General features: G+C 42.3%; 1 protein-coding gene across 2 annotated transcripts in view; it reads right to left on the bottom strand.

Annotated features, from left to right (window-relative positions):
* Positions 1 to 2,594: 2,594 nt before the first annotated feature.
* ankrd12 (ankyrin repeat domain 12) overlaps positions 2,595 to 24,120 on the bottom strand; it is a 37,335-nt gene continuing 15,809 nt past the window's right edge. Inside the window, exons 2-13 of one of the 2 annotated variants that reach the window (XM_063462397.1) lie at positions 19,405 to 19,519; positions 16,862 to 17,012; positions 15,494 to 15,565; positions 14,931 to 15,071; positions 12,994 to 13,197; positions 12,624 to 12,766; positions 11,100 to 11,247; positions 6,570 to 10,984; positions 5,594 to 5,692; positions 5,262 to 5,405; positions 5,066 to 5,161; positions 2,595 to 3,824 (exon numbers count right to left, since the gene is read on the bottom strand). In XM_063462397.1, coding sequence (XP_063318467.1) covers positions 3,639 to 3,824; positions 5,066 to 5,161; positions 5,262 to 5,405; positions 5,594 to 5,692; positions 6,570 to 10,984; positions 11,100 to 11,247; positions 12,624 to 12,766; positions 12,994 to 13,197; positions 14,931 to 15,071; positions 15,494 to 15,565; positions 16,862 to 17,012; positions 19,405 to 19,464 — 5,859 coding nt within the window. In that variant the 5' untranslated portion in view covers positions 19,465 to 19,519 and the 3' untranslated portion in view covers positions 2,595 to 3,638. The remainder of the gene's footprint in view (positions 3,825 to 5,065; positions 5,162 to 5,261; positions 5,406 to 5,593; positions 5,693 to 6,569; positions 10,985 to 11,099; positions 11,248 to 12,623; positions 12,767 to 12,993; positions 13,198 to 14,930; positions 15,072 to 15,493; positions 15,566 to 16,861; positions 17,013 to 19,404; positions 19,520 to 24,120) is intronic. The other variant, XM_063462398.1, reaches the window with a different exon arrangement.

Consider the following 24,120-nt stretch of genomic DNA (forward strand, 5'->3'; position numbering starts at 1 on the left):
GAAGCTGATCAGACTTCCCGCCGCGACGCCACCCTTCGCTCATTTGTTGCCGCCGCGGAAACCCTCTGATGGGGCGTTTAACTCCACAGGTGTTTACATGGCTTTTTGTGAAACTTCATCAAAGACCCAACTGGCCACCACTTCCATAGCTGCAGGGGAGGAAGGCAAATAAAATTTTATTCGGATTTAGGAAATTTTTTGGGTTTTTTTTTTTTTAATCTTAACAAAGGTTAATTAACTTTAAATTTGTGATGAATTATGTTTTGGACAAAAAGTCAGGTTTGAAAGTTTTCAAGATTAGTTTAATCAATTGCTTAATCAATTTTATTTAATTTTCATTTGTTATGACTTCTGTGGGTGTCAGAGGGAATATGAATATGTCAAAGAAAGTGTAAACAAATCAGAGAATTATTTTGTGATGTATAACCAAACCAAAATATACTAAAATTTACCTAAAGTAAAAATACTTTTCATCCAAAATGTCCCTCTTAAGAATCCTACACATTACATTATTGAATCATAATTACTGATTGACGGATATGTGTAACTTTACTGTTACAGTTGCAGATGATTTTAAACCCTTACCTGTAACACAACAAGATATTAATAGATTTGTATTTTAAAAGCTGCAAAAAACAATTAACCAAGGCTTTAAAATTATTGATAAGGATTAAAACTATAATATTTGAATCCAAAATATTGCGGAGTAGACAATTTATATGTAGCATAGTGTTTACATATCCTAAACTGTGCTTCAAGTTTCAGGCTTGTGTTTCCAACTGTATGTAAAATACTGTGGCATGAAACTGCATTTCTCAGGGCCAGAATGTGTGAAAAAGTGGGGAACGCACAAGATGAAGACAGAGCAACACAAGGACAGGTTAAAATGTTTTAGGAAGAGCTGGTGCCACATCATTCCTCACTGTCATGTATAAATATACCTTAAAAACACACTAAAGCAGTGGAAAAGCTCCACACTGATACAATTTATGGTGTCAAAGGTAACGGTCCCGCAGTAAATCCTTCATTCATAAAAATGATGTGCGGGAATGATTGAGGTGACAAATAAAATCTGTTGAAGCCAAATAAAAGCAAACTATTAAAACACATTATGTTTGTCAGTATTAATGGTCCAAGACTAGTATTATCATGTTAATTATACTCCTTTAAATATCATCTTACTGGAATAATAATGCTGATGCAATCGTGTGTAAGCAGCTTGTTGACATTGTTCCACCCAAGCTACTTGCTTCAGCAGAGCTTTACATTAAGGGACTCTCTTCACCTTCATCTGCTAAAGGAGGAAACTTAAACTCAGCTTTAAGCTGAGCTTAAAGACATTTCAAACTGTTTTGAAGCCAGTCACATGAGTGTCGGGTTTTAGATGACAAATAACCAACACCAAGAGGAGCGTCTTTAAATGCACAACATGTCAAAGCAGATGGGTTACTTCACACCACACCGGGTCCCACTCCAGTTAACTAAGAGCAGTAAACTGAGGCCATTACACAGACTCACCAAGAGTGGAAAAATGTTGCCTGGTCTGATGAATTCATCTGCAACATTTACACAAACATTGTTTTAATGCCAGAGCCGGAGTACCGTTGCAGACCATGTCACCCCTTTATCACCACAATGTACCCACCTTCTGATGGCTGCCTCAGCAGGATAACACAAGCCAAGCCAACTTTATGTATATAGTGGTTTAAAAACAGCAAGTACTGAGCAACGTGCTTAACAATAAGGACATCATTAAAATAATAAATAAATAATTAAAAAAATATTTTACTTTTTTAAGTACATAAAAAAGCACAATTAGAATAAAATAATTAAAATGAAAACCTTCCATGTCACAAACTTCAAATCATGTCAAACTGGTTGAACAGAACAGTGTGTACTGTACTCCAGTCACCAGATCTCAATCCAATAGAGCACCTTTGTGATGTGCTGGAACTCTTTTACCTCAGAGATGTGCAGCCGACAAATCTGCAGTAACTGTGTGATGCTGTCATGTCAAGATGGACCAAAATCTCAGAGCAATGTTTCCAACACCTTGTTGACTTTATGCCATGAAGAATTACAGAAGCTCTGAGGACTGAAGGGGTCTAACTGGTACTAGAAAGATGTTACTAATTGTCCACCAAACTGTTATTTTAAACGTCACTGCTTTTAAAATTTTAAACTGTTAAAATAGGCGAGAGCAGTTATGTTGGTATTCAAATGACAGAGCCTCTCCCTCAATATTTGTAACTTCAAAGATTTAACACCACCAAAAATAACGACTTCAGTAGCATTTCCCATCTTCCTTACCTTTGAGTGGCAGCAGAAAACTGCTCTTTTATCGAGGGGCTATTTTTATTTTACTGCATCTGTTTTTCAACAGGAAAAAGAATAAAGTCACAGCTGGAGGTGCAGTGCTGCTTACAGTGACATCTACTGGCTAAACATAGTACTACCACTAAATAGTGTTCAGCTAAGGTGACTGTACTATGAAAATAGGTTTTACCAAGAATCACACCAACAAAAAATGTAATTTCACAACAAATAAAATTTATTCAATTATATATTACAAATATCTACAAGTCATGTAACAAGTAAATATTAAAATAGACTTTTTTAGAACTATCGTTCAAAAGGCATTATGCTGAAAAAATAGGATTTGTTGTGATCTCACATTGAAACTGTAAAAGTATGATTTTTTTTTGTTGTTTTTTGTTTCCTTGGAAGCCAACACAGACTTTAATGTGCACAAGACACAATGAACAACATGAGGAGTGAGGTCACAATAAGGACATAACACAATGGCGCAAAAAAGGGGAAAAAGAAAAACAACAACAAAAAAAGTCTGAACACTTCAGTAAACCTCACAATTAAGTCCACAGTACAGCTCTTTAGGAAAAAAGTACAAACAATGCAACGCATGCACAGCATTTAATTGCCAAAGTCAAAGAACACCAGCTGTGGCGTGGATGTCCAGATGAGGAAGGAAGAAACAGCAAAAACAAAACAGAAAAAAAGAAGCAACCAAAGCCAACACATGCTTAAGATTTTAAGCCAACGACAACATCACAAACAAAGAGGACACTCAATATTAAAAAAAAAAAAAAAAGGGGGGGGAAAAAAGAACTTTGGTCCATTAAAACATCAGACAGAACAAGTTTACAATCAAAATATCTATCATTTATTGTTTAAAACAATAATTACATGGCTATTTACAAATGCACAATTTATGTATAAAATAAGTTAAAAAAAATTAAGAGCACAGTCTGTACACAATGTATGAACACTCAGTTTGAAAACAATTGAAATCTTTCACTTGTGTGACCCTGCTTGATGAGGTGTTGTTGTCCACACGGCGCCTCCTTTCGCTGCACCGCCTGGCCCTGCTTCTCGTCTCGGCTCCCCGGCTACGTCTGTGGCCTGGACGGTCTCCTTCCCCGTCCTCGTGGGCGGGCGGCCTGTTTTGGACTCTAAGAGCTCTGGAATTAAAATGGTCTCTTTTTTTAAGTGCTCTTTTTTATCACTGCCTCATTATAAGTGCTTCACATTTTTTCCTTTCCTGTTCCCCGATTGTGCAGGCTGCCCACTCGTGTCAGCAATTTAGCCGCCGCTGTGGCAAAGCGCGTCTGTCCTACAGCTCATATCGGGGTCAGGTCAAAGTCGTCGTTGACCTCCACGAGCGGGATGTAGAACTCGGGGATCTCAAAGATGCTGGTGGACTTGTAGGTGGCCGGGTCCAGCTCCTGCAGCTTGAGCTGCCACTCCAAGCGCTGCACTGCGTTCAGAGCTGCTGCCTCGTGCTGCTGCCTCATCAGAAGACACGTCTGTGGAGGGAAGAAAAAGAGGTCGTGACTTCATCCAACAGCTGTTCTCATTTAGACCAAGAGTGTCCGTCTCCAAGAAGGAACTGGTGGAGGAGAGGGTAGGAAGAAAAAACAAAGGCAACCAAGAAGTGAAACGTTTTTCTCCACCCTGCTGCTAAACCCAAAAACGCTCTCCTCCACGCTTAATTCAAAACAAAAAACTGGACTGTACCATTGATCTACACCAGAGAAACTTTCCCTGGGTGCTTCATCAGGTACACCTGTTCAACTACTTGTTAACCAATCACATGGCAGAAACTCAGTGCACTTATGTATGCAGACATGGTCAGATGCTGGAGTTCAAACTGAGCATCAGAATGGGGAAGAAGTGAGACGATTGAAGTTATTGTGGCATAGTTGTTGATTCACAAGTATTTCAGAAACTGCCCATCTGCAGACATTTTACCACACAAACACCTCGAAGGTTGCTGATGTCAGAAGAGAATGGCCAGACCGCGTCGAGCCGATAGGAAGGCAACAGTAACTCAAATGACCACATATTTGTGCCATATTACAAACCTCAAAAAAAAAAAAATTGACAATGAGTTCACTGTACTCTGATGACCTCCCCAGTCACCAGATCTCAATCCAAAAGAGCACCTTTGGGATATGGTGGACCGTGAGCATTATGGATTTTCAGCAACTGTGTCATGCTATCATGTCAATATGGATTAAAATCTCAGCAATGTTTCAGGCACCTTGTTAAATCTGTGCCATGAAAAATTAAAGCAGTTCTGGGGCTCCAATGCAGTGCTAGTTAGGTGTACCTAATAAAATGGTCAGGAAGTGTAGTTGGTGGTTCCTTTTAGCACATTTATTTTTCATCCCTTTCAGAGAATAAAGCCATATGCAATTAATTAACTTATAAACATCCCCCTTGCTTTAAACTTGGAAGTCGCTGCTCTCTGGCTATCCCTAACCCTTCTCTTAGTTTCCTGGCTGCCTCTTGGCTTCCTGAGCACGGACGCCAAGATGTCACAAGATAAATCTCAGATGCATGAAAGGGAGAGATCTGTATCTTAGATGTAAAAAGCAACAACTAGCAGGATACAATCACTGAAAGATTAAAAGCATTCACATATGAGACAGTAAGACCATCTAAAACAAATAAACAACTCTTTCTACATTTTTTGGAATAGAATAAAAATCTCCTGCAATGATATTTCTGACCATTTCCTTAAAATTTCAGATTCACTGCTCACCTTTAGTTTGTCAAACTTGTCGTCGACATCTTGTAACCACGACATGAACTGCCTGGCGTTGAATCGGTCCCTTACTGATGTTTTGCCATCATCACTCTATGAGACAAACAAATGATAAACTCACAAATTCTCCCCAAAATACACTAAAAACACGGGACTGTAAAACATAACCCACGGATGTCCTTGTGTTAATTACCTGGACATCCTGCGGCATGTTGTACACTTCAGCATCCAATAAAACGGTGCAGGCACTGAAAGGCAGAGTCTGATTGGCTAGTGTTCTTGCTGCCCGGTAATGGACTCGTAAGACCTCCTGCTCGTTTGAAACAATCAGCTTTTCCTTAAAGAAGGAAAAAAGAAATCCAGTCAGTGTCATAAATCCAACGTTTGTGTGTGTTAGTGTGAAACTCAAATCTTTTTAAGAAAACACATGTAACACAGCACCAAACGCAGTCATGGTTAATATACCTGCAGGCATAACGCAGACGACATTTAACAATGCGAAGCTCCAACAGCAGAACTACGTACCCTTTCAATGCTGTGTTGCAGTCGTAGTTTCATGCGGACCACCTCCTGCTGTTTGAACATCTCTTTGAGCTGCTCAGGTAATGACGGAGGAGGAGTTATCTGTCCAAACGAACCGTTTAAAAAGGAGAAAGATTTTTACAAACTTGGTCAGGACTGCAGTTTTACATCTGAGAGATGAGAAAATATTATCATTTAAAGTTTAGTACTGTAAAATGATTGGTGTGTAGCAGTGATGCCGTGCGTCTATGCAGAAAACTGAGCATGAGCAGCACATAGACCTCTAATATGCTCTAAAATACACTTTGGATTGCAGCAGCTGTCCTGGTAAACATGGGAGATGAAATGCTTAAGGCTCTGAGCCTTAATAAATGAGCAGTTAACACCAAGACATCAATGGTGTGCTCACAGTTTGGGTGAAAACATAAATGATTGTGCTGTGGATGAATGGATGGCTCGCCTTGGCATTAGCTCATCTGACTACTAGACTGCTTTTTGTCACTCTTCTGTTTCACTGATAAGATTTAATTTTCTTTTCAATATTTTTCCAACAAAGTCTCATCTCTTCAAAATGTATAACCTCCCCCTGTATAATCTATGACTGACCCCCCTGTCTTCAACACAGCTGCAGCGGTGCAACGTGCCGGATTAACATGACCGCCAAAAACAGGGATAGAGGATGTGACAGAAATTTAATGTTAACTTTGACATGCAGTGAAAGGGAGAGCAAATGATTTTTCTTCCCAGAAATATATAAATTAGAGCCGCCTGATTAGTGTAAATTGATATTCAACTGCAGTTATGGATCATGTTATGAAGCCAAGATAATGAGATCAAACCATCACTGGGCTCCGTTCTTTGCACTAAAGGTCAAATGGTCACTAGCTTCATTTTGAATCATAAAAGAGTATGCACATCATCCCTGCTGCAGTTTTGTCTAAAAAATAACATAAAATCAATAATAACAATGACGACTCACAGTTGGTATACAGAGTTTGCTGAGTGGATTCCCGTCTAGGAGGTATGAGCCATTAAAGGTCACATATTCGTCATAATACTGCGGCGGCTGCGGGGCGACGCTGCACAACACTTTACGCTTCTCCTCGATCTTCTTGCGGATGTGCAGGAACTCGTAGTATGGGTTAGCCCTGTCCGACTGGTAAGGTTCGATCTCCTCCAGCTTTACAGAGTCAACGATAGCCGCTAGCGACTGCTGTTCCCTCTCTTGTTGAGTGGTGGAGCACGGCTGGGAGAGCGACACCTTCGGCATCTTCCTCTTGCGTGGATGGGGCACGTGAATGTCCATTTCCTCGTCTGCTGCGCGAACCTTGAGCTTCGCCCCTGAGGAGTCGGACTCCCGGTCTCCGGATTGCGGAGAGGAACTCCCTGAGGCGCTGCTGCTGACGTCTGTTGGATCTGCTGACTGGACGGCGCTTTGGCTCTGCTCTTCTAGAGCTGAGGATGACTCTGGTTTCTCCTCGGCGGGTGTGACCTCCATGGGCTCTGAGGAGGCCTCTGCTTTGGATTCAGGTGAGCCGTCTGTACTCAGGCTGCCTTCAACGGATGAACTCTCAGTTGCAGCAGAGACAGCAGCACCACCACCGCTGTTGTGCGAGCTTTGTGGTACATCTGCTGTCCCTTCAGTCTTGTGTTCAGGGCTCGAACAGGACACGCTTTCCTTTTCCGTAAGAGCATCGAGACATGGGCCTGAGATGTCGCTGGAAGGCTGTGATTTCTTGCAGTCTTGGCCACTTGCATCCGCATCCTCTTGAGAAGGCCTGGACTCATCAGATCTGCTGAAACCCGTTGAGGATTCTCTGGCAGCAGAGGTGGGAATGTGCGAGCTGGTGGACGGTATGGGACTCCCCGCCGCTTCTGTTGTCAAGTTTTCTGCATCCGTTTCCATATTTTCTGGTTCTGTTCCGTGAGCGGTCTCCACGAGTGTGTCATTTTGGTCAGAAACCTCCGTGGTAACCAACTCGGCCTGTTGCTGATTCTCAATACCAGAAGACGGGAGTGGTTCTCTATGCTGGAAGAGCTTTGTGTTTGTGAGTGCTGACACCTCAGCAGTTTGAGAAGCTGTAGGTACTGACGGCTGATCAGATTCTTTAGTAACACATTCTGCCTGTGAAGTCTCCATCTGACACTGGATGTCTTGGACAGCAGGAGGCTCAGATAGAGGAAGAGGTTTCTGCTCCGCCGACCCACTTTGAGAACTACTGCACTGTGAGCTGCTGGACTGTGGAAGAGTCACGCTTTTACTGGGAAGATCTTTATTTAACAGTTGTGTTGTCGAGCATCCAGCAGTGCTTCCTTCCCTCTCTGTGACTGAATCGGTAACTGAATTTGAATTTTGTTGTGTACTCAGGCTCTCCTCGCTTTCTGAGGCCTCCTTCATTCTCGGCTCCTCTCCTGGGATCACAATCAGGTTGGATTTTGGCAGATTTTCAACAGCTTTGCCTTCAGTTGATGAGTTGGCATCCTCATCCAGAATAGCCCTGAGGTAAGGAGATTCATGCCTGCCGGACATCACTCGATTACCTTGTGAAACATCTGGAAGACTGTTGCAGTCTTTATCGTGAACAGACGGCGACCTTGTAGCTTGAATGACGAGGGAAGACTGGAGAAATGCAGGCTGGGAGTCTGAGGCTTCCATGTTTACATCAGAATCGTATTCGGCATTTCTGGGAGTTAATGTCGTTGCCTGGCACGAATCCTCTGAGCTGGCAACAGAGACTAAAGAAACAGACCTGGAAATGATGCCACAACGGTCATTCTCAGGACGGGGTGATCTCGTCAGACAGTTTTCCACGGCTGATATGACCTTTGCGCTGATAGAGGGCAGACTCTTCCCATCAAGTGACACCGTTCTGGGGCTAGTGCCATCCTTCAGGGATTTATCTCTGCTGTGGACATCAGATGTTTCAGAGCTTTTTGAGCGTGTTAGCTCCTTACTCAAGCATGATTCTGTTTTTGATCTGTCTTTAGGCTTGGACTTCCCTGGATCTGCCACAGGCCGCTGTTTAAGCCTTTCCCGCTCTTTCTGTTTGAGTTTTTCTAGGTGCTTCCGATGCCACAGCTCAATCTCTTGGTCCTTCATGCTCAGCATGCGCTCAAAGCTGGTCTGCATCAGGTCATCGTTCACAAGTCTCTTTTCTTTTGGTTTGGTGTCTCGTATTGCTGGCGGGGCTTTCAATTTGGCCTTGTCTGCCTCCGTCTCACTGGATTTGGCCTTGCTGATTTTGGCCTGCTGGGAGCGGTCTTTGTGTCGCTCTTTATCCTTGTCCTTGTGTCTATCCGAGTCTTTGTCACGGTCTCGCCTATCGCGATCCTTCTCCGGCGTTCTCACTGCATCCTCCTTTGATTTTGTAGATAAGGACTTGCCGCTCTCAGAGAGATGGCTTTTCTTCTCCTCTAAAAGTAATTTCAGATTGGAGGTCGAGGACAGCGTTCCATCTTTTATTTTATCTCTTCTTTTCCTGTCAAAGTCCTTTTCTTTGGCGCGATCAGATTTACTGTGATCCGTGGTCTTCTCCAGAGGTTTTCCTTTCCTATCAGAGCTTGTGCGATCCTTTTCTCTGTGATCCCCGGCATTATAGTCTCTGTCCTGCCTCTCCTTATCAGACCGTTTGTCAAACTTATCTTTACTTTTCCTGCTGTCTTCATGCTTTTTTGTTGTGGTTAAAGATTTCAGCTTCTCGTTTTCTTTGTAGCTTTTCTCTCCAGGCGAAACGGAAGAGATGGATCCCGCTCGCTCCTTTTCCTTCCAACGATCCACTGAGTTCTGTGGTTCAGTTTTGTCAGAGTGCTCTGTTTTGACCTTTTTTTCCTTGTCAAGATGCCTTTTCTCCATTTTGTCTGAGTCCTTTTCCTTTCCTGGGAGCCTCTTGTCAGTTTTCTCGCGTGAGCCTTTTTCTGCAGGCTCCAGCTGTTCTTGATCAGCTGTGATCCCACTTATGGGTTTCTCCTCTGTCTCTTCTTTCATGCTGTTGCTCTGCAGCGACTCCTCAGGAATCCGCCCTGAGCCGTGGCAGTCCACCTTTTCGTCATGCTCGCTGAGCTTTGAATCCTTCACCTTCTCTTCTCTTCCTGCCGCCTCCTTCCGCTCTTTTTTCACGCTCTTGTCTTTTTCTCGCTCCTCTCTTGGCCTCTTTTCCTTGCTGCCGGAGTGTTTCTCCTTTGGGTTTCGCTCATCTTTCACAGGAGAGGAATCAGCAGTCTTCTGAAGCGAGCTGTTGTCTTCACTTTCCTTTTTTACTGGCAGAGGTTCATCTGTCTCATCACTTTTGAAAAAATTTTCTTTCCAGAACTCTCTGTCAAATTCCAAATTCCTGTGGCTGTCTTTCCTGGCCTCCTTTTGCCTTTGGCGGCTCCGCTCTGCCTCATATTCCCTGCGGTGTTTGTCTTTCTCTTTGTGTTTAAATTTATGCTTCTTCACGACTTTTCCGTCTAAATCAGTCTTCCGTAAGGCACCCTCACTGTCTATGCTGTTTCCTATGCTGCCGTCTTTGTAGGGGCTCGAGTGGCCGTCGTCGCCGTCCACACTGGAGTCTTTCTGTTGATGTTTGCTCTTTTCCTTGTGCTTACACCCCTTCGTGCTGGAGCCTTCAGTGCAGTAGTCTGCGTCTGTGTAGTGGTTGTATTTGACACCGTCCACCGGACACGAGCTGTCAGTGATGGAAACGCACATCTTCGCATTTTCCTGTTTCAGTGGTGTCTGTTTATCTGTCAGGCTGTGGTTCAGTTTAGGAGATTTGATGGCTGACAAGTGGAAGAGGTGGACGGATGAGTCATCTTTGGGACTGAAAGACATCTTGAAAGAGTCTTCCTCCCGGCCCTTCTCTGTGCTTTCAGACACTGTTGCCAGAGAGAGGACTAGCGTTTTACTGTTTTCTTTCCCATCTTCTTGGTTTTCCTTGTTTTTATTCTGGCTCTTGCTCTTCCTCTTAACTTTACCTTTGTCCTTTTGCTCAGTATTGTCCTTTTTCGACCTCGTGTCCGGCTTGACGTTCTCCGAGCTATGAGAGCAGGTGGGGGAGCTTCTCTTCTCTGAGAGGCTCTCCGTTTCGTCGCTGGAGGTATCCGAGCTGCAGTGGACACGAGACGTCTTCTGCTTTTTGGACTTTGATGAGGAATCCCCCTTGTTGCTTTGCTTTACTGCAACGTGATTCCTGTCTTTGTCCTCCTTCTCCGGCTGTCGTAGCTCCCTCCTGAGGATGTGTCTGTCATTCAGGGCTTTACTGAGATTGTCCTCCTCTTCCTCGTCCTTAAATTCGTACTCATCCATCCCCGGCATGGAAGACGATGCTTTCGTGGCAGAGTCCTTTTCAGTATCAGAGTCTTCCATGTTGTCATCGACACTGGATGGATTGACAGATGGTGGGTCTTCAGATTCTGTGGAGTACAGTAGACTTAAGCTTCATTTACAGTGGACACATTACTGGATGTCGATGATAGGGGAGTAAAAAAACAAAACAAAATATAAATATTACACAGGAGGGACAATCACCTGAAGAGCTGTCATCATGGTCCGACACGGCCCCTTCTCCCTTTAATAGCTGTTCCAGCTCCTGAGAGTCTGCCACATCCACCGGGCGCTCGCCGCGCTTGTTGGCTTGGAAAGCGTTACCGCCGTGACGAAGCAGAAGTTTCACAATCTACAGAAAACACAACAATTACACTGAGAAATCCTAGACAGACAGACATGCCTTAGATTTTTTAAAAGGTAAAATCTAACATTTTACCAAGGCATTTAAAATTGTAACAAAATGCACTTTAAGGCAATCTGATGCATTTTGATCAGTTTTAAACTCGAACAACTTAAAAACAAATTTACTGGCTGATGACCTAAGAGTGGCCATCTTCTTCTTATTATCATAAAATACTACATTCTGCAAGTTGATGCAACAGAAATAAATATTTGACTTAACATTTAAAGACAGCCAAAAAAACCAAAACCAAAAAAACCCCCAAACAAAAACATGTATGCAATGTCCACATCTAAATGTAACAGCACTCTGACTCTTCCTGCATTAAGGATGGACTTGTGCAACCTTTATATTAGAGGTGCGATCCAAAAAGAATTGGCTCATGAATACATACAAGCACACCAGATTAAAATTTGGCTGATCTCCCTTTTAAAGTCATCCTCTTGGGTCAGTTTTCAGTGCTGCTGCTATTTTTAGCTTGCTCATTTTTAGGCTAGATTCTGATCGCTTGCATGTGTGGTCTACGATTTCACCACAGCCCTCAAAACTTGCAGCAGCCAACTTCTATCTGTCAGACTGACTCTGCTTTCATAGCGGGGTGGGGGGTGAGGGGGGTGTCTGGGTGTCCAGCTATGACAAAAGTTTTTTGCAGGTTTCAGTTAAAGAGTCCGCAGTTTCCTGAGCGAACAGGAGTACTAACTGGAGCATGCTTGTCAACATTCGCAAGATTGTTATTCACTGTAAATTTATCCCCCAAGGTGACACCAACAACTCGCTCAAGTTCATCTAACATCCTGAGACGTCTAAGGAAAATATTCAGCACAAACGACCTGAACTGTGATGCGTGCCATCCTGTGCCGGCACAGAGCGCATTAAGAACACATACGTTTTTCTGGCTATGTTGACATAATCTTGGCTCACTAACCTCCCTACTTGCCAAATATGTCTCCCTGCCAAATCCACAAATTCCACAAAGTTGAAAGGTCACCGTCTTGAAAAGCTGAAAGAGATGCACCATGCATCTTAGAGGCAGTGCAGGAAGACAAAACAAGTCTTCTGCTGAGCGACCTAAAAGTAGCATTCGCCTGGAAGCTGTCCGGGTTTGATCCCTTGAAATGGTGATAAGCCAAATTTAAATCAATTTGTGTATTTTTGTTTTGATTCTCAGAAATGTTTAATCAAATTTTGTAAGTGCACTGAGACAATGTCCTTCTTACATTGTGTTACAATTTCACACATCAGACCTGTGCAGAGTCCTTAATCAAAATTTTTAAGTGCAATATACTTTTAAGACATTCAGTTACAGACTAACTCAAAGCTCTTACATCTTTGTGCCCGCTGCTGGAAGCATCATGAAGTGGTGTGTCGTCATCCAGACCCTGCGTATTCACCTCTGCACCCGCTGCTATCAAGACCTTGGCCACATCATAGTAACCAAGATTACAGGCTTCATGCAGAGGCGTCCAACCTGGTGAGGACAGGAGAAGAGTCTTAAAAAATTTTACCAGCTGTTTTCTCAATTCTACTACTCGACATACCAACAGCTGCATAAGCAGTAGTAATGCGCAGACTGATTACAGCTCATTTTGAGACATTGCCTTTGCATCAGCATCTGTTACTCAGTCTAATGTCATTATTAACAACTGCTGGGACATGATGAAAGCTGTTAAATGATCATCTCCTGGGGCGTCGTACCTGCAAAGTCTTTGACATTGACATCAGCTCCCAGGCTAATGAGCTCTTTAACTTGCTTAGCGTCTCCCCGGATTGCTGCCATGTGAAGGGGAGTCTCCCCTCGCTCGTTCCTCTTGTTGACCTTGTCTTTCTGCCGAGACGAGGCGCTGCTGGGGACTTTCTTCTGCACAGGGGTCGTTTGTGAGGGGTGACTCGGTGTAGAGTCTGGACACATGGAGAGAGAGAGAGGGAGAGCGAAAAAGACTTAAATGATGCTCGAAGGGAAGAGAGACAGAAAAAAAAGCACATCACACACTATGACAACGGCTTTTCTCTCTAGACTGAACAACTACAGTGAATCCAGTTTTACTGGGAACGAGAGACTGCTTAAACCCATGTCTGAGTAAGCATACATGCATCTGGACCTTTCTAGGCATTACACATGCACGTTTGAATGCATGGTGTCAGTACAGAGTTCAGTGAATTCACAACATCCTGGTCCACTCAGACAGCCCCTTCACCTCAAGCAAACTAGATCTACTGCTGTTTGCTACAAATTCAGCCTGTAGACAAGCAGCAATAGTTGAAAGAACATGTATGGGTCTATGAAACATGAAATGGGGTTGCCATAGTATTGGAAACTAAATAGCACTAATGGGACTGGCATGGTTGTGTGTTGGTGCTAAACACAACCTACACACAGCTGTGCAGACTGTCATCAACAAAATGTATCTGTGTGCCATCACTTTCTTTGAATAATGATGTTATTTATTTATTTTTTACTTCTCTCCTTTAGCGGTGAACTCTGCAGTCCCTCCGTTTTATCTGTGCACACCATCATCTTCATCGCCTACATGATGTCGGTTACTTTGGAGGACATGCACATATGTATACCTATGCAAATTCAGACAAATGCAGTTCCGTGATTTCCGGAAGATGCACTGTAATGTTTATCAGAGCTACTTTAATAAGATATGGAAATGGACTAACTGACAAACATCAGATCATTTGAGTACTTTTTCCACCACTGAATATCCCATTTGTTGGCAATAACAGAGCAGTCCGTTACTACAGCATTACAGATAGCATCATATAAAGCACAGTCAGACTGCAATGGAGAAGGTATGTGTGCACATTTAGGCCATTTTCCTAACAAATGAGGGTTATCATTCCCCTCAAACTGTCTACTGTAACAGTCACCAATTTCTCATCGACTGCTGATGAGCACCGGTGATGAAGGATGACATACATGAACAAATGAAGAAAAAAGAAAAAAAAAGGTCTAGTGACTAGAGACCATATTTGGGGGAAAAGAAAAATTCTCAAAATTCTTAAAACTGCCAACAACGTAATGGAAAGGAAATGACAAATATTATTCAACTTATCAAGAGGAAGTAACTTTTTCACATAGCACAGGGTACAGCAAAACCAGACATCTCCTGTAGTAGACAGACTACGGCAGCAGGAAGTGGCATGGTACCGCCCCCCCACAATGCAGTTTCATCCCCTTCCAGCACCACTGCTTAATTCCCAAATATCCTGACCCGATTCTCTCAAATTCATTTGGAGTCATTTAACGGAATAATTTTTCAGTTTGGGAAATGCTCCTTTTTGTGCTCTTACAAAGTTGCAGTTTTTTGTAGGCTTAACACTGTCAAACAGCTCCTTTAATGAGTAAAGCAAAAGACAAACAAAACCAAACTGCAATAACTACTAGAAAACACGTAAACAAAACAAAACCAAAAAACACAGTAACCCTAACCCCTCTCCAAGTCAGCTATTTTCAGATCTAATCTACGGCAGCGGTACAATATCACTAACAAACACCACAGATAAGGTTTTTATCCTATTCCTAAAAAACAAAACAAAAACAAGAGACGTTCTGAAGTATGACTCATCTAGCAGTAAATACACACTGACCCTTCTTGAGGACAAGGTGAGAGGGCGAGTACACAAACCTGGACTGTTGGCTGTCATCTGCATTAGGAGAGCCATCTGTTTGCGCTCCGACAGCGGATACCCAAACAAAAAGTTGGGTGCCTGGGATTTCTTGCCCCCAGCTTCCTTTTTCACCTTCTTCTTGTCTGGTCCATCTTTATCTGTAACAAGAATGAGTTTGGAGACAAATTACAAAAAACACCAAAAAAGGTCCTCTTTTACAAGATGCAACTTCATTGTGACTGCATCACATTTTTTCCTCTTCCCCTTGTATCTGTTGAGCGCACAGAGAAACAGATGACAAGCATGAGGTTTAAAACAAAAAACAAACAGTTAAAAAAAACAAAACAAAAACAAAAAGAAGATGGCATTCTCTTAAGCCAGCCAAGTGCCCATGGCACTCCTCGGGCCCCCCCAGTCTCCACCGGTCGGTTGTTACTAAACACAGACATGCGTGAGCTCTAATAGGGGGGAGATGCAAGGCGAAAACACACACGCGTGCATGTGTGCATGTGTGTTTACAGCAGAATAGCAGCGCAAAGTGGATGGGCGCGGGGGCTGAGGATCGGGCTGCAGCGATTACCTGCGTATATCCTGCAGGGAGGCACTAATCTCTCTCCCCAGGTCTCACTCGACTGGCCTGGGTCTGAGTCATCTACAGTGCAAAGCAGAGAGGATGGGAGCGGGGGGGGAGAGGGGAGGAAAAGGAGAGCAAGGTGGGGGGGTGGAAGGGTGGGAAAGCACTGCATTAACGCTCGCTCGCTCTCTCTCACCCTCCTCGCTTCACATGAACTCAAACACAGACAGCCACAAAGGCACACTCGCACTCCACGCACAGATTATGAGTCATGGCAACACAGCAGACAGGAGAGGAGATCCGGTCCGAGGCGGTCACTGGGGTCGCTTCTTCGCCTCGTCCTACAGCTGCTCAACAAAAGGACCGGGGGAAGCTGCTGGAAGGCAAAGCCACTCTCTGTGCTAGTTTATTACATGTGCGACATAAATTATACTTCCAAAATTGAGGGTTCTCATCTGTTAGAATGACACAGGACCACACAATGAAAACGATCATGTTGAGCTTTGCTCTACAGAGGAGATGAAGGCAAACCTGCAGGACTTCAAGCAGTCCATAAACATGCAGTTTATTTATTATAATTACAGCTGTACGATACAGTAACCTATTTTTAGGCCTTGAATCAGATAAACACATAGTTAAAATTCTAACTGAAAGAGGGGGTTAGAACAGTGTTTACACAAGTGAGAGGAAGAACGACATGTCTGCACTGCTAAGCTGAACGCATTTTTATCGTCAACATAGCGACAGTTATTGGGAAATCTGTACACCATCAGTGAGGTTCAAGACAACTGCAAAGGTAAACAGTGCAGTTTATAAAAACATGTAAAAATACAAATACAAATAGTGTATGTAACAAACAAATGTTAAATACAGCATTGCAGTGCATTTGTAGAGGGTTATTTGACTATTGAGGACTGAAAATGAGGGAACACGTAAAACAGTGGAGATTCTTGGGGGGCTTTTTACAGTTCACTTATATACTGGATATCTACGGCTACATAGTTCACTGCTGGTTTTGGTCTTTCTTTTTAAATGGGTTTTGTAGATAAGGACATAATGTGTTGAATGTAGAAAAAAACAAAACAAAACATGGTGTTATATTAGCAGGTGGGGTAGGAGGCCCTGATTACTATTTGTAACACTAAAAAATAAATACATTCTCATAGAATGATTCTTCATCCATCTCAGAATACACACAACAGGCCACAAGTTCATCAGTGAGACCTGACTTAGGCCCCGTTTTCGAAACAATATTGACCCATTGTTGACTATTTGAAGACCTGTTTGACAGCAGGCCACCAGGGGGCAGTGTACAGACATGGCAGTGAGCCAGCAGCATGGCTGTTTGGAGGGAGGAACAGCAACACTCCTTACCCGTGTCGGAGTCTCGCTCCTCTGCCTGGGGCGGACTGGTAGTGAAGGAGAGCTTGCGCTTCATGGAAGACTTTGCTTTCCCTTCCTTCCCCAGCAATTCACTCCGGTCCAACTTTGGCGTTTTGGTGAAAGGCGACAACTTGTCTTTGCTCTGTCAAAGGTGAGGAGGAAATAAAACACACAAAGAATTAAAATCGGGTCAAACGAGGCAGAGGTGTGGCCTCAGTTGAGTGCCGAGTGTGTCTGGATATGTAAACAAAGGAGCAATGGCCTCAAATAAACCCTGGCAGTCTCATTTTAAAAGCCATGTCAACTAGTTTGACAGCTAACAGGATCGAGCTTAGTATGCAGGTGGTAGTTCCTGCTTTACGTGACTTATACTGCAGAGATAACATCGACTGCAATACGGTGTTTGGGTGCCGCTTGCAAGGCTCACTTAAATGTTGTTCCCAAGGCAAAGTCTCAAGGGAAGAATACAAGATCTGGAGCTTTCTCCCCCATCAGTTTACACACAAAAGAGAAAAAACAGAAGAAAAATAAGTCCATTATTATGGCACTGTGCTGTGGGAGTGTGAAAATATTCTGTGCAACCTGCACTGCCAGGCAAGCATTCAATACCATCAGACTTCATAGATTAACGGTTTCTTTTTAATGCATAACAGCACCTTTACTGATCATCAATTTAAATCATATCCGATTCAAAAATATATCTGCAGTTTCCGCCCTCAAATGCATTGCATTATAAACTGTATATAGCCTGCTGGTGAGACAAAAATTGTTTAGGGTCGTCCCCCACAGCTTTGGTAGATTATCTCATACTTGCATCACAACTTTCAGACATTTTATAGACAAACTGAGTGAGACACTCAGATTAACTGATGTTGCAGTGACAACTAATTCCTAACTCAAACCCTTCAAATTTAATAGCTATAATACTGAAAACACGTAAAGCAAGGTTGACCACGAAAAGCCTGAAATGGGACGATAAAGCAAGAAAATTACCTACATATACAGGGTGGCTTCCTGCTGAACACAAGTACCACCTCATTTGGGTAATTTGCATTTCTTTGGTGACCAAAATCTGAGCCATAATTGAGCAGAAAAGACGACAACACCCACTTCAAAAGACACAAGATGTTAAATTTAATCCCTCCCACTTGCAGCTGCTGATTGCTTCTATGGTTGTAATTTTGGTTTTCAATGCCTGAATTGAATTTAGCCACTCCATGCACATATAAAACTATTTGATTCTACAGAAAATACACACGGTAGAGCTGGAGCGAAAACACTCCAGCATCAAACACAACCCACAGCAATACCACTAATCTCTCCATTATCACAGTGTCTTTCAGTTACTGGGTTATTCTGCACTCTGATCTGCAGACAAAGCTTTTTCAGAACCATTACTTTTAGTGTGCTGCACTTTGGTGCAGTAAAATACATTTCTGGCAGGAGGAAAATGTCTGCAGCATGGTGCTTCTTTGATCTCAGTGAAGCAATGTGCCAGCTGTGCAAAGCTGAAGTGTCTGGCACGGCTGAAAGTAGATGAGAGCTAAGATGTGAAGTACCTTTGCCTTGAAAATAAAGGCAGACACAAATGCTTCCTTGTATTTATGTAGAAAAGGGCAATTAAGCCCTGTTTGCATGGTAATATAGGAGATAGTACGTCAGATATTTCTCATGCACAACATTCGAGTGCATCAGCTGGGTTAAAGCAGAGTACTGTATCACAATAGAAAAAACCCACATAAATATATGCTGTGTTAAGAATATGCTTTTGATGAACCACAAGATTTATCTCGTTCTATCACTGGTAAACTACATACAATCAAATCATAATGTTGGCCGAACATAACCGCATCGATGTCAACATGTACATGTATGGCAGCTGAAGTGCACTGACATTTACAGAACAAGCCGATATAATGAATAATGCCGCTACAAGCTTAGATGTGCTCCCTGCTGGTGCCCAGATGTTAGTGTTCAGCAAGTGGGTGATGAGTGTTTACACATCAGAGCTCTAAAACCCAAGAAACATTCATGCAGATGTTTGAGAACTGAAACAAAAAAAAAAACAAAAACAAAACCTGTCACTCAGGAAGCAAAAAGTGACACACACTCTAGAGAAGCATTAAAAGAAGTCAGCTGTCTTAGAGGCTAACACTCTCTGCATGCCACATGATTTAGCATCAATAACAGCTTCTCAATTTAGCTTTATTTTACCTAGTTTGCTCGATGAAAGAAAATATGAATGAACCAGATTGTTCTACAATATCATGTGAACCAAGCAGTCAATCTTTGTTTATTCAAATGCCATTTTCATTGATCATGTGATCATATTGACAGTTTCTGCCAAACTCTGAATTCATTTAGTTGTATTTAGAATCACCTGTGTATTATTTGGGGTCCAATTTTGTACAGTATTTCCCCAAGAAAATGTAAAGAAAACAAGTATCACTTTTGTAAACTTGCAGGAAATATTCCTTGTGTTTACCACAGGATGGTAATAGAAGCTTCTATTTGAAGTAAGAGAGTCACCTTACCTTCTTCCCCGCCTGCTTATCCACCATGGCTCCATCTCTGTCGCTCCCAGGTTTTGCCATGGTGAGGCAACCTGACTAGCTTAGACAGCTACAGCACAGTAGGTTCATCATGCACCTGGAGACAGAGACCACAACAGCAGTGAGGAGGATTTCAACCCTGCCACATCACTGCCTGTATGGAAGCCTGACCTAGTAATTCTTGCTGCAAACAGAGCACGCCTGCACGAGACAGTGGCAAGAGCAGGAGATGGTTTTAAAATGCAGGTACAATTAAATAACATTTTTTCAGAGACTGTTTATAGGCTTTCAGCAAATGTTTGTGTTACAGAGGAAACGAGCCAAGTAAAGAAAAGTCACTTAACCCCCACAGAGCAATGGAGGGGCAGGGTATGAAATAGTGCTGCCACCAAGCGCAACTCAGCTGTGTTTCAGGATGTAGGTTGAGTGGATCTGTAATCAGGGATTTTTATTGAAATTTCCATTGCATCTCTCGAGACTGACCTTAAAGCACCGGCAGGAAAAACTACATGAGGCAGCATGAATCACAGCTTTAGGGACTTCTTGGGTTTCTGAGAGGAAAACGTCCCCCTCTGTATGTTGTCGCTGTGGCCTACTCATCAGTGTAACCGAGCTCGTTTCTGATGTGGTTTGTGACGGTGTAGTAACACAAGCTGCAGAGTCACTGGGGTGCACTGTGGGTGCCAGCACTTTAGAGAAAGTACAACACTGAAGCTGAGCCTGCACCTGAAGCCAACATGGCATCTGTCAGTTATCTTGCTACATGAAGATTGCAGCTTTCAGTCATGAGACCCTCTATTATCTAGTACTTTGAATGAACTTTCCCTGCTTCCTTTTTTCGCTCACATATACACACCCAGTACCATGATGACTGAGCAGAAATAGCCTCCCGCTGCTTATGAAAGTCCCACTCTTACTCTATATTAAGAAACCTGAGAGCCATTGATTAGTTGTTAAGCAGCCTCCAAAATGATTGGGGCAGCCCCCATTACTCATAGGCATCAAAAATACAAGGGAACTCTAAATTTCATAGTAGACATTTAATTTTCCAAGAAGAGAACAAGCATGATAGCAGTTTTAGTATTGCACTTATTCATAAAACAACCAGGGCTTTTGTGTTAAGGGGTAAGCCATCTCAGTAAATAGCACAGCTCTGGTGTTCCCAACAATTCTGGCAAGTTCCAGGCTGAATAATTTATGATTAAATAATCAGATCAGCAATCTCTTCTTTCTGACAACAAAATGTGACAAAGTGTTTGGCACTGGCTAGCATGTTTTCTGGGTTTTTAAGTAGGAAAGGACATTTCACAGGAAGAATCCTAGCCCATATTCACTGGGAACTATTTAATCACTCTTTAAAGATCACTTCCCACCCATAGACAATATACAGTATGGACATAGCCACCACGGCCCAATCCAGTGAATAGTAGTCTCATTATAATGCCCTGATCAGAGCATTTCTTACATCCTTGTAAAGACCTGTGATTGTTAAGTCATTAAATAATAGGATATCCTAGATAAACTTTGTTTTTAACCACTTAAAATTAGCATAATTTACAAAAAGAACTTCATGTTTTATTCAATATGTCCTAAAACTAGCAAATGAGCCCATAAACACAGGAAAGATTTTAATACAACTGTGAGTCTGTTTTCAAAAGGAGTTTAGAATGAATGCAGGTTTTTGGCCCTTCTGCTTTGGCTTCACTTTACAAACACAGAATCTACATCCATATTTTATACTGTCTATGATGTGGACTACTTGCGACAGGCTCTCTTTAACTGGGTTTGAACTGGACTGTATTTTCTTTTTCATTTTAAAGATGTTCTGCAGAGAACTTTCTGACAGCTGCACTTGCTTTTGCCTTTGCAAGTTTCTCCTGTTTACACAGTATCATCTAATCTCACCTTGGCACATGTGTATCACAGGTCCAAAGCCTGGTAGGTAGTAACAACTTCTCCTACTTTCAGTGGCTGACAAATAGCTTTTACTTGCATTGCCACCATATTCAAACAGTAGTGGCATGTTACACACTAAAACCTTGATTATTCCTGCCTGGTCCACAAGTCTGATAGGGTCTAAGGCAGGGGTCCCCAATCCCAGTCCACGAGGGCCGGTGTCCCTGCAGGTTTTAGATCTCACCCTGGATCAACACACCTGAATCACATGATTAGTTCATTACCAGGCCTCTAGAGAACTTCAAGACATGTTGAGAAGGTAATTTATCCATTTAAATCAGCTGTGATGGATCAAAAATACATCTAAAACTTGCAGGGACACCGGCCCTCGTGGACTGGGATTGGGGACCCCTGGTCTAAGTGATGTAAATTTCATTATTAGGTGAGTGCGAGGGTCCATAAGAATGTCCGCATGCTTGTCAATTTCTTATGTCTGCACAGACGTCTGGAGACTTTACAATGCACCGACTGTGCATGAGACTTTAAGTAGATTTCAAAGAAGTATAACAGGAATGACTGCTCAGACGTGATCTTTCTAGCTGCTTATGTCTTCAACAGAGTATATTGAAAACTTAAGTACTAACAAAGAAAAATATAAGACCAGAAACAGTCAAACAAAAATGATTTTATAATTTATTTACTATTCGAGTAATTGAAAATCATGACCATCCTCAAAATTTATGGCTGTTTGCATTTTTTTTTTCTAACACAGAGAGGTTCTACCATTCAAATGCTTTAAAAACCCACTTTATCTATCAATTACAAGCAATTGAGTCAAGTTTTTTCTTCAGGAAAATGCATACATATTTAACATATCAATTTTACATGTTAACGTCAACTTGACGTCAACTTGTGTGTTTTTAATCATCATATTGTGATATTATAAAAGGGGAAAAAAATTCTGATTAACTGTCAAGATTACTTGGGAACGAAACTGTTGCTTGCATAGTTCGGCCTCATTCTCTTTAACTTGTGCTCTAATGGGAGCCTGTCCTCATGTACAGGGTTAAAATTGGAAGGACAAGGGCAACCAGTATCCTTGAAAGACTGGCATTGCTTCTACACTATTAGTAGTGAAAAGTCCACTGTTGTAGGTATACAAGTGATGGTAATATCCACTACATTCATTGTCTACAAAATGCCAATCACAAGTTCAAGGTCAGGTGATGTTTTTGTGAGTTTTCTAAAATTAAGTGGTCATATTTAAGAGTCTTCAACTACCAAATGTTCAGCATTTAAGGATGCTGAACAGGATGCAAATATCGCCTTTGAAATTGAAGAAAAGTGAATGCAAGTGGCTTCTTCTAATTTAAAACCTTTAGCATTAAGAAGCACAGCCTGTGGCACACTACAGAATCATTACGGTGCAAGCAATTGATGCCCAACGTACCAGATTTGAAGGGATCAGAACATATAAAAAGCCTTCAATTAGACACCATCCAGATGCAAGCTGAGCAACAAGCATGTTCTGGCAGTGACACAATATTTCATGTAATCACCTTTACGAGAGGCCATTTTCAGGATGTATATAAAAACCACAACTGAAAGTTTAATCAGCTACTCCAAGACAAAAGGCATGTCTGTCGTAAACAAAGTGACAACGCTGACGCACGTTAAGGAGGAAACTGCTGTTGCTGTAATCTGCTCTGTGGTTGACATTTTTTATGTATTCGACTGTCAAAATTCATGTCAACTCTCAGGTTGACATGAATTATTTGAATATGGCATTGTTGTAATGTGTAGGTACTGGATACTATGTCTTCTTAAAGTCGATAGATTTCCCAAATGATTTTTCACCACAAATACAACAGAATCTTTTTGGGGGTTTTTCAAGAGCACCAAACTTTGCTCAGTCTAACCATTCTTAAGAAGTTGCAACATGCTTTTTTTAAAAAAAGAAATTTTTATACAGATTTGTGTTTACTTACTGACTTAATGTATAAAGGAAATAATTTGCTGTTGTGAGGCTTTAAACTTTGATTCTCGTCGTGCAGTTTAATCATAATCTGACTACGTGATTCTCCATAACATCAGCACTCATAATAATCTCTATTGGAAAGCAGTACACACTGAAGCAGTTACACATGCTATTCACCTTTCCGGGGAGAAACCAGTCGTGCTGGTTTTGACATTAATAAGGCAACTAGACTTCTTTCAGGAATCCCACATTTTGCTTCTTCTGATACCGTTTATGATCTTTGCTGATCCTGTGTGATACTGTGGTGTTGACAGGTACAGTTTTTTCCAAACCCATGGACCAACTGCACAGCCGAGGCCAGTGAGAGGTCATTAGTCAGCAGATAGCCAGTAAGCAGCAGCATTGTCATTCACGCAGCTGAAAGGGAGAATTGAGCTGCCCACAGTGAACTTGTTGGTGTAAAGAGGCTGGTGTATTGGGGGTATTAAAGCAGTGTGGACAGGCCAGGACCAAACCAGAAAACAAACGCTGACAGGACTCCAATCTGGCACAGAGAGGAGGCGAGAAGGGTGTGACTATAATTACAGAGGTATTTGGGCACTCGCCAATTTGGCATTTGCATTTACTGCGTTTCATGTGCAGCTCAGGGCTGCATAAGCCCCTGCACGCTCTGCCATTAACCTCAGGCTGTTTCAAGTCCAGATCAAACCTCGCCTTGATGACTGCTACAGTTCACTGAGACTAAAGCGGAGATTAGATTGGCATGAGATGTCATACTGTGGCAAACAGTGTGAGCAAAAATTTTCCAAACCACTTAATATCAC

This window comes from Pelmatolapia mariae, linkage group LG18 (genome assembly GCF_036321145.2).
Source record: "Pelmatolapia mariae isolate MD_Pm_ZW linkage group LG18, Pm_UMD_F_2, whole genome shotgun sequence".
NCBI lineage: Eukaryota > Metazoa > Chordata > Actinopteri > Cichliformes > Cichlidae > Pelmatolapia > Pelmatolapia mariae.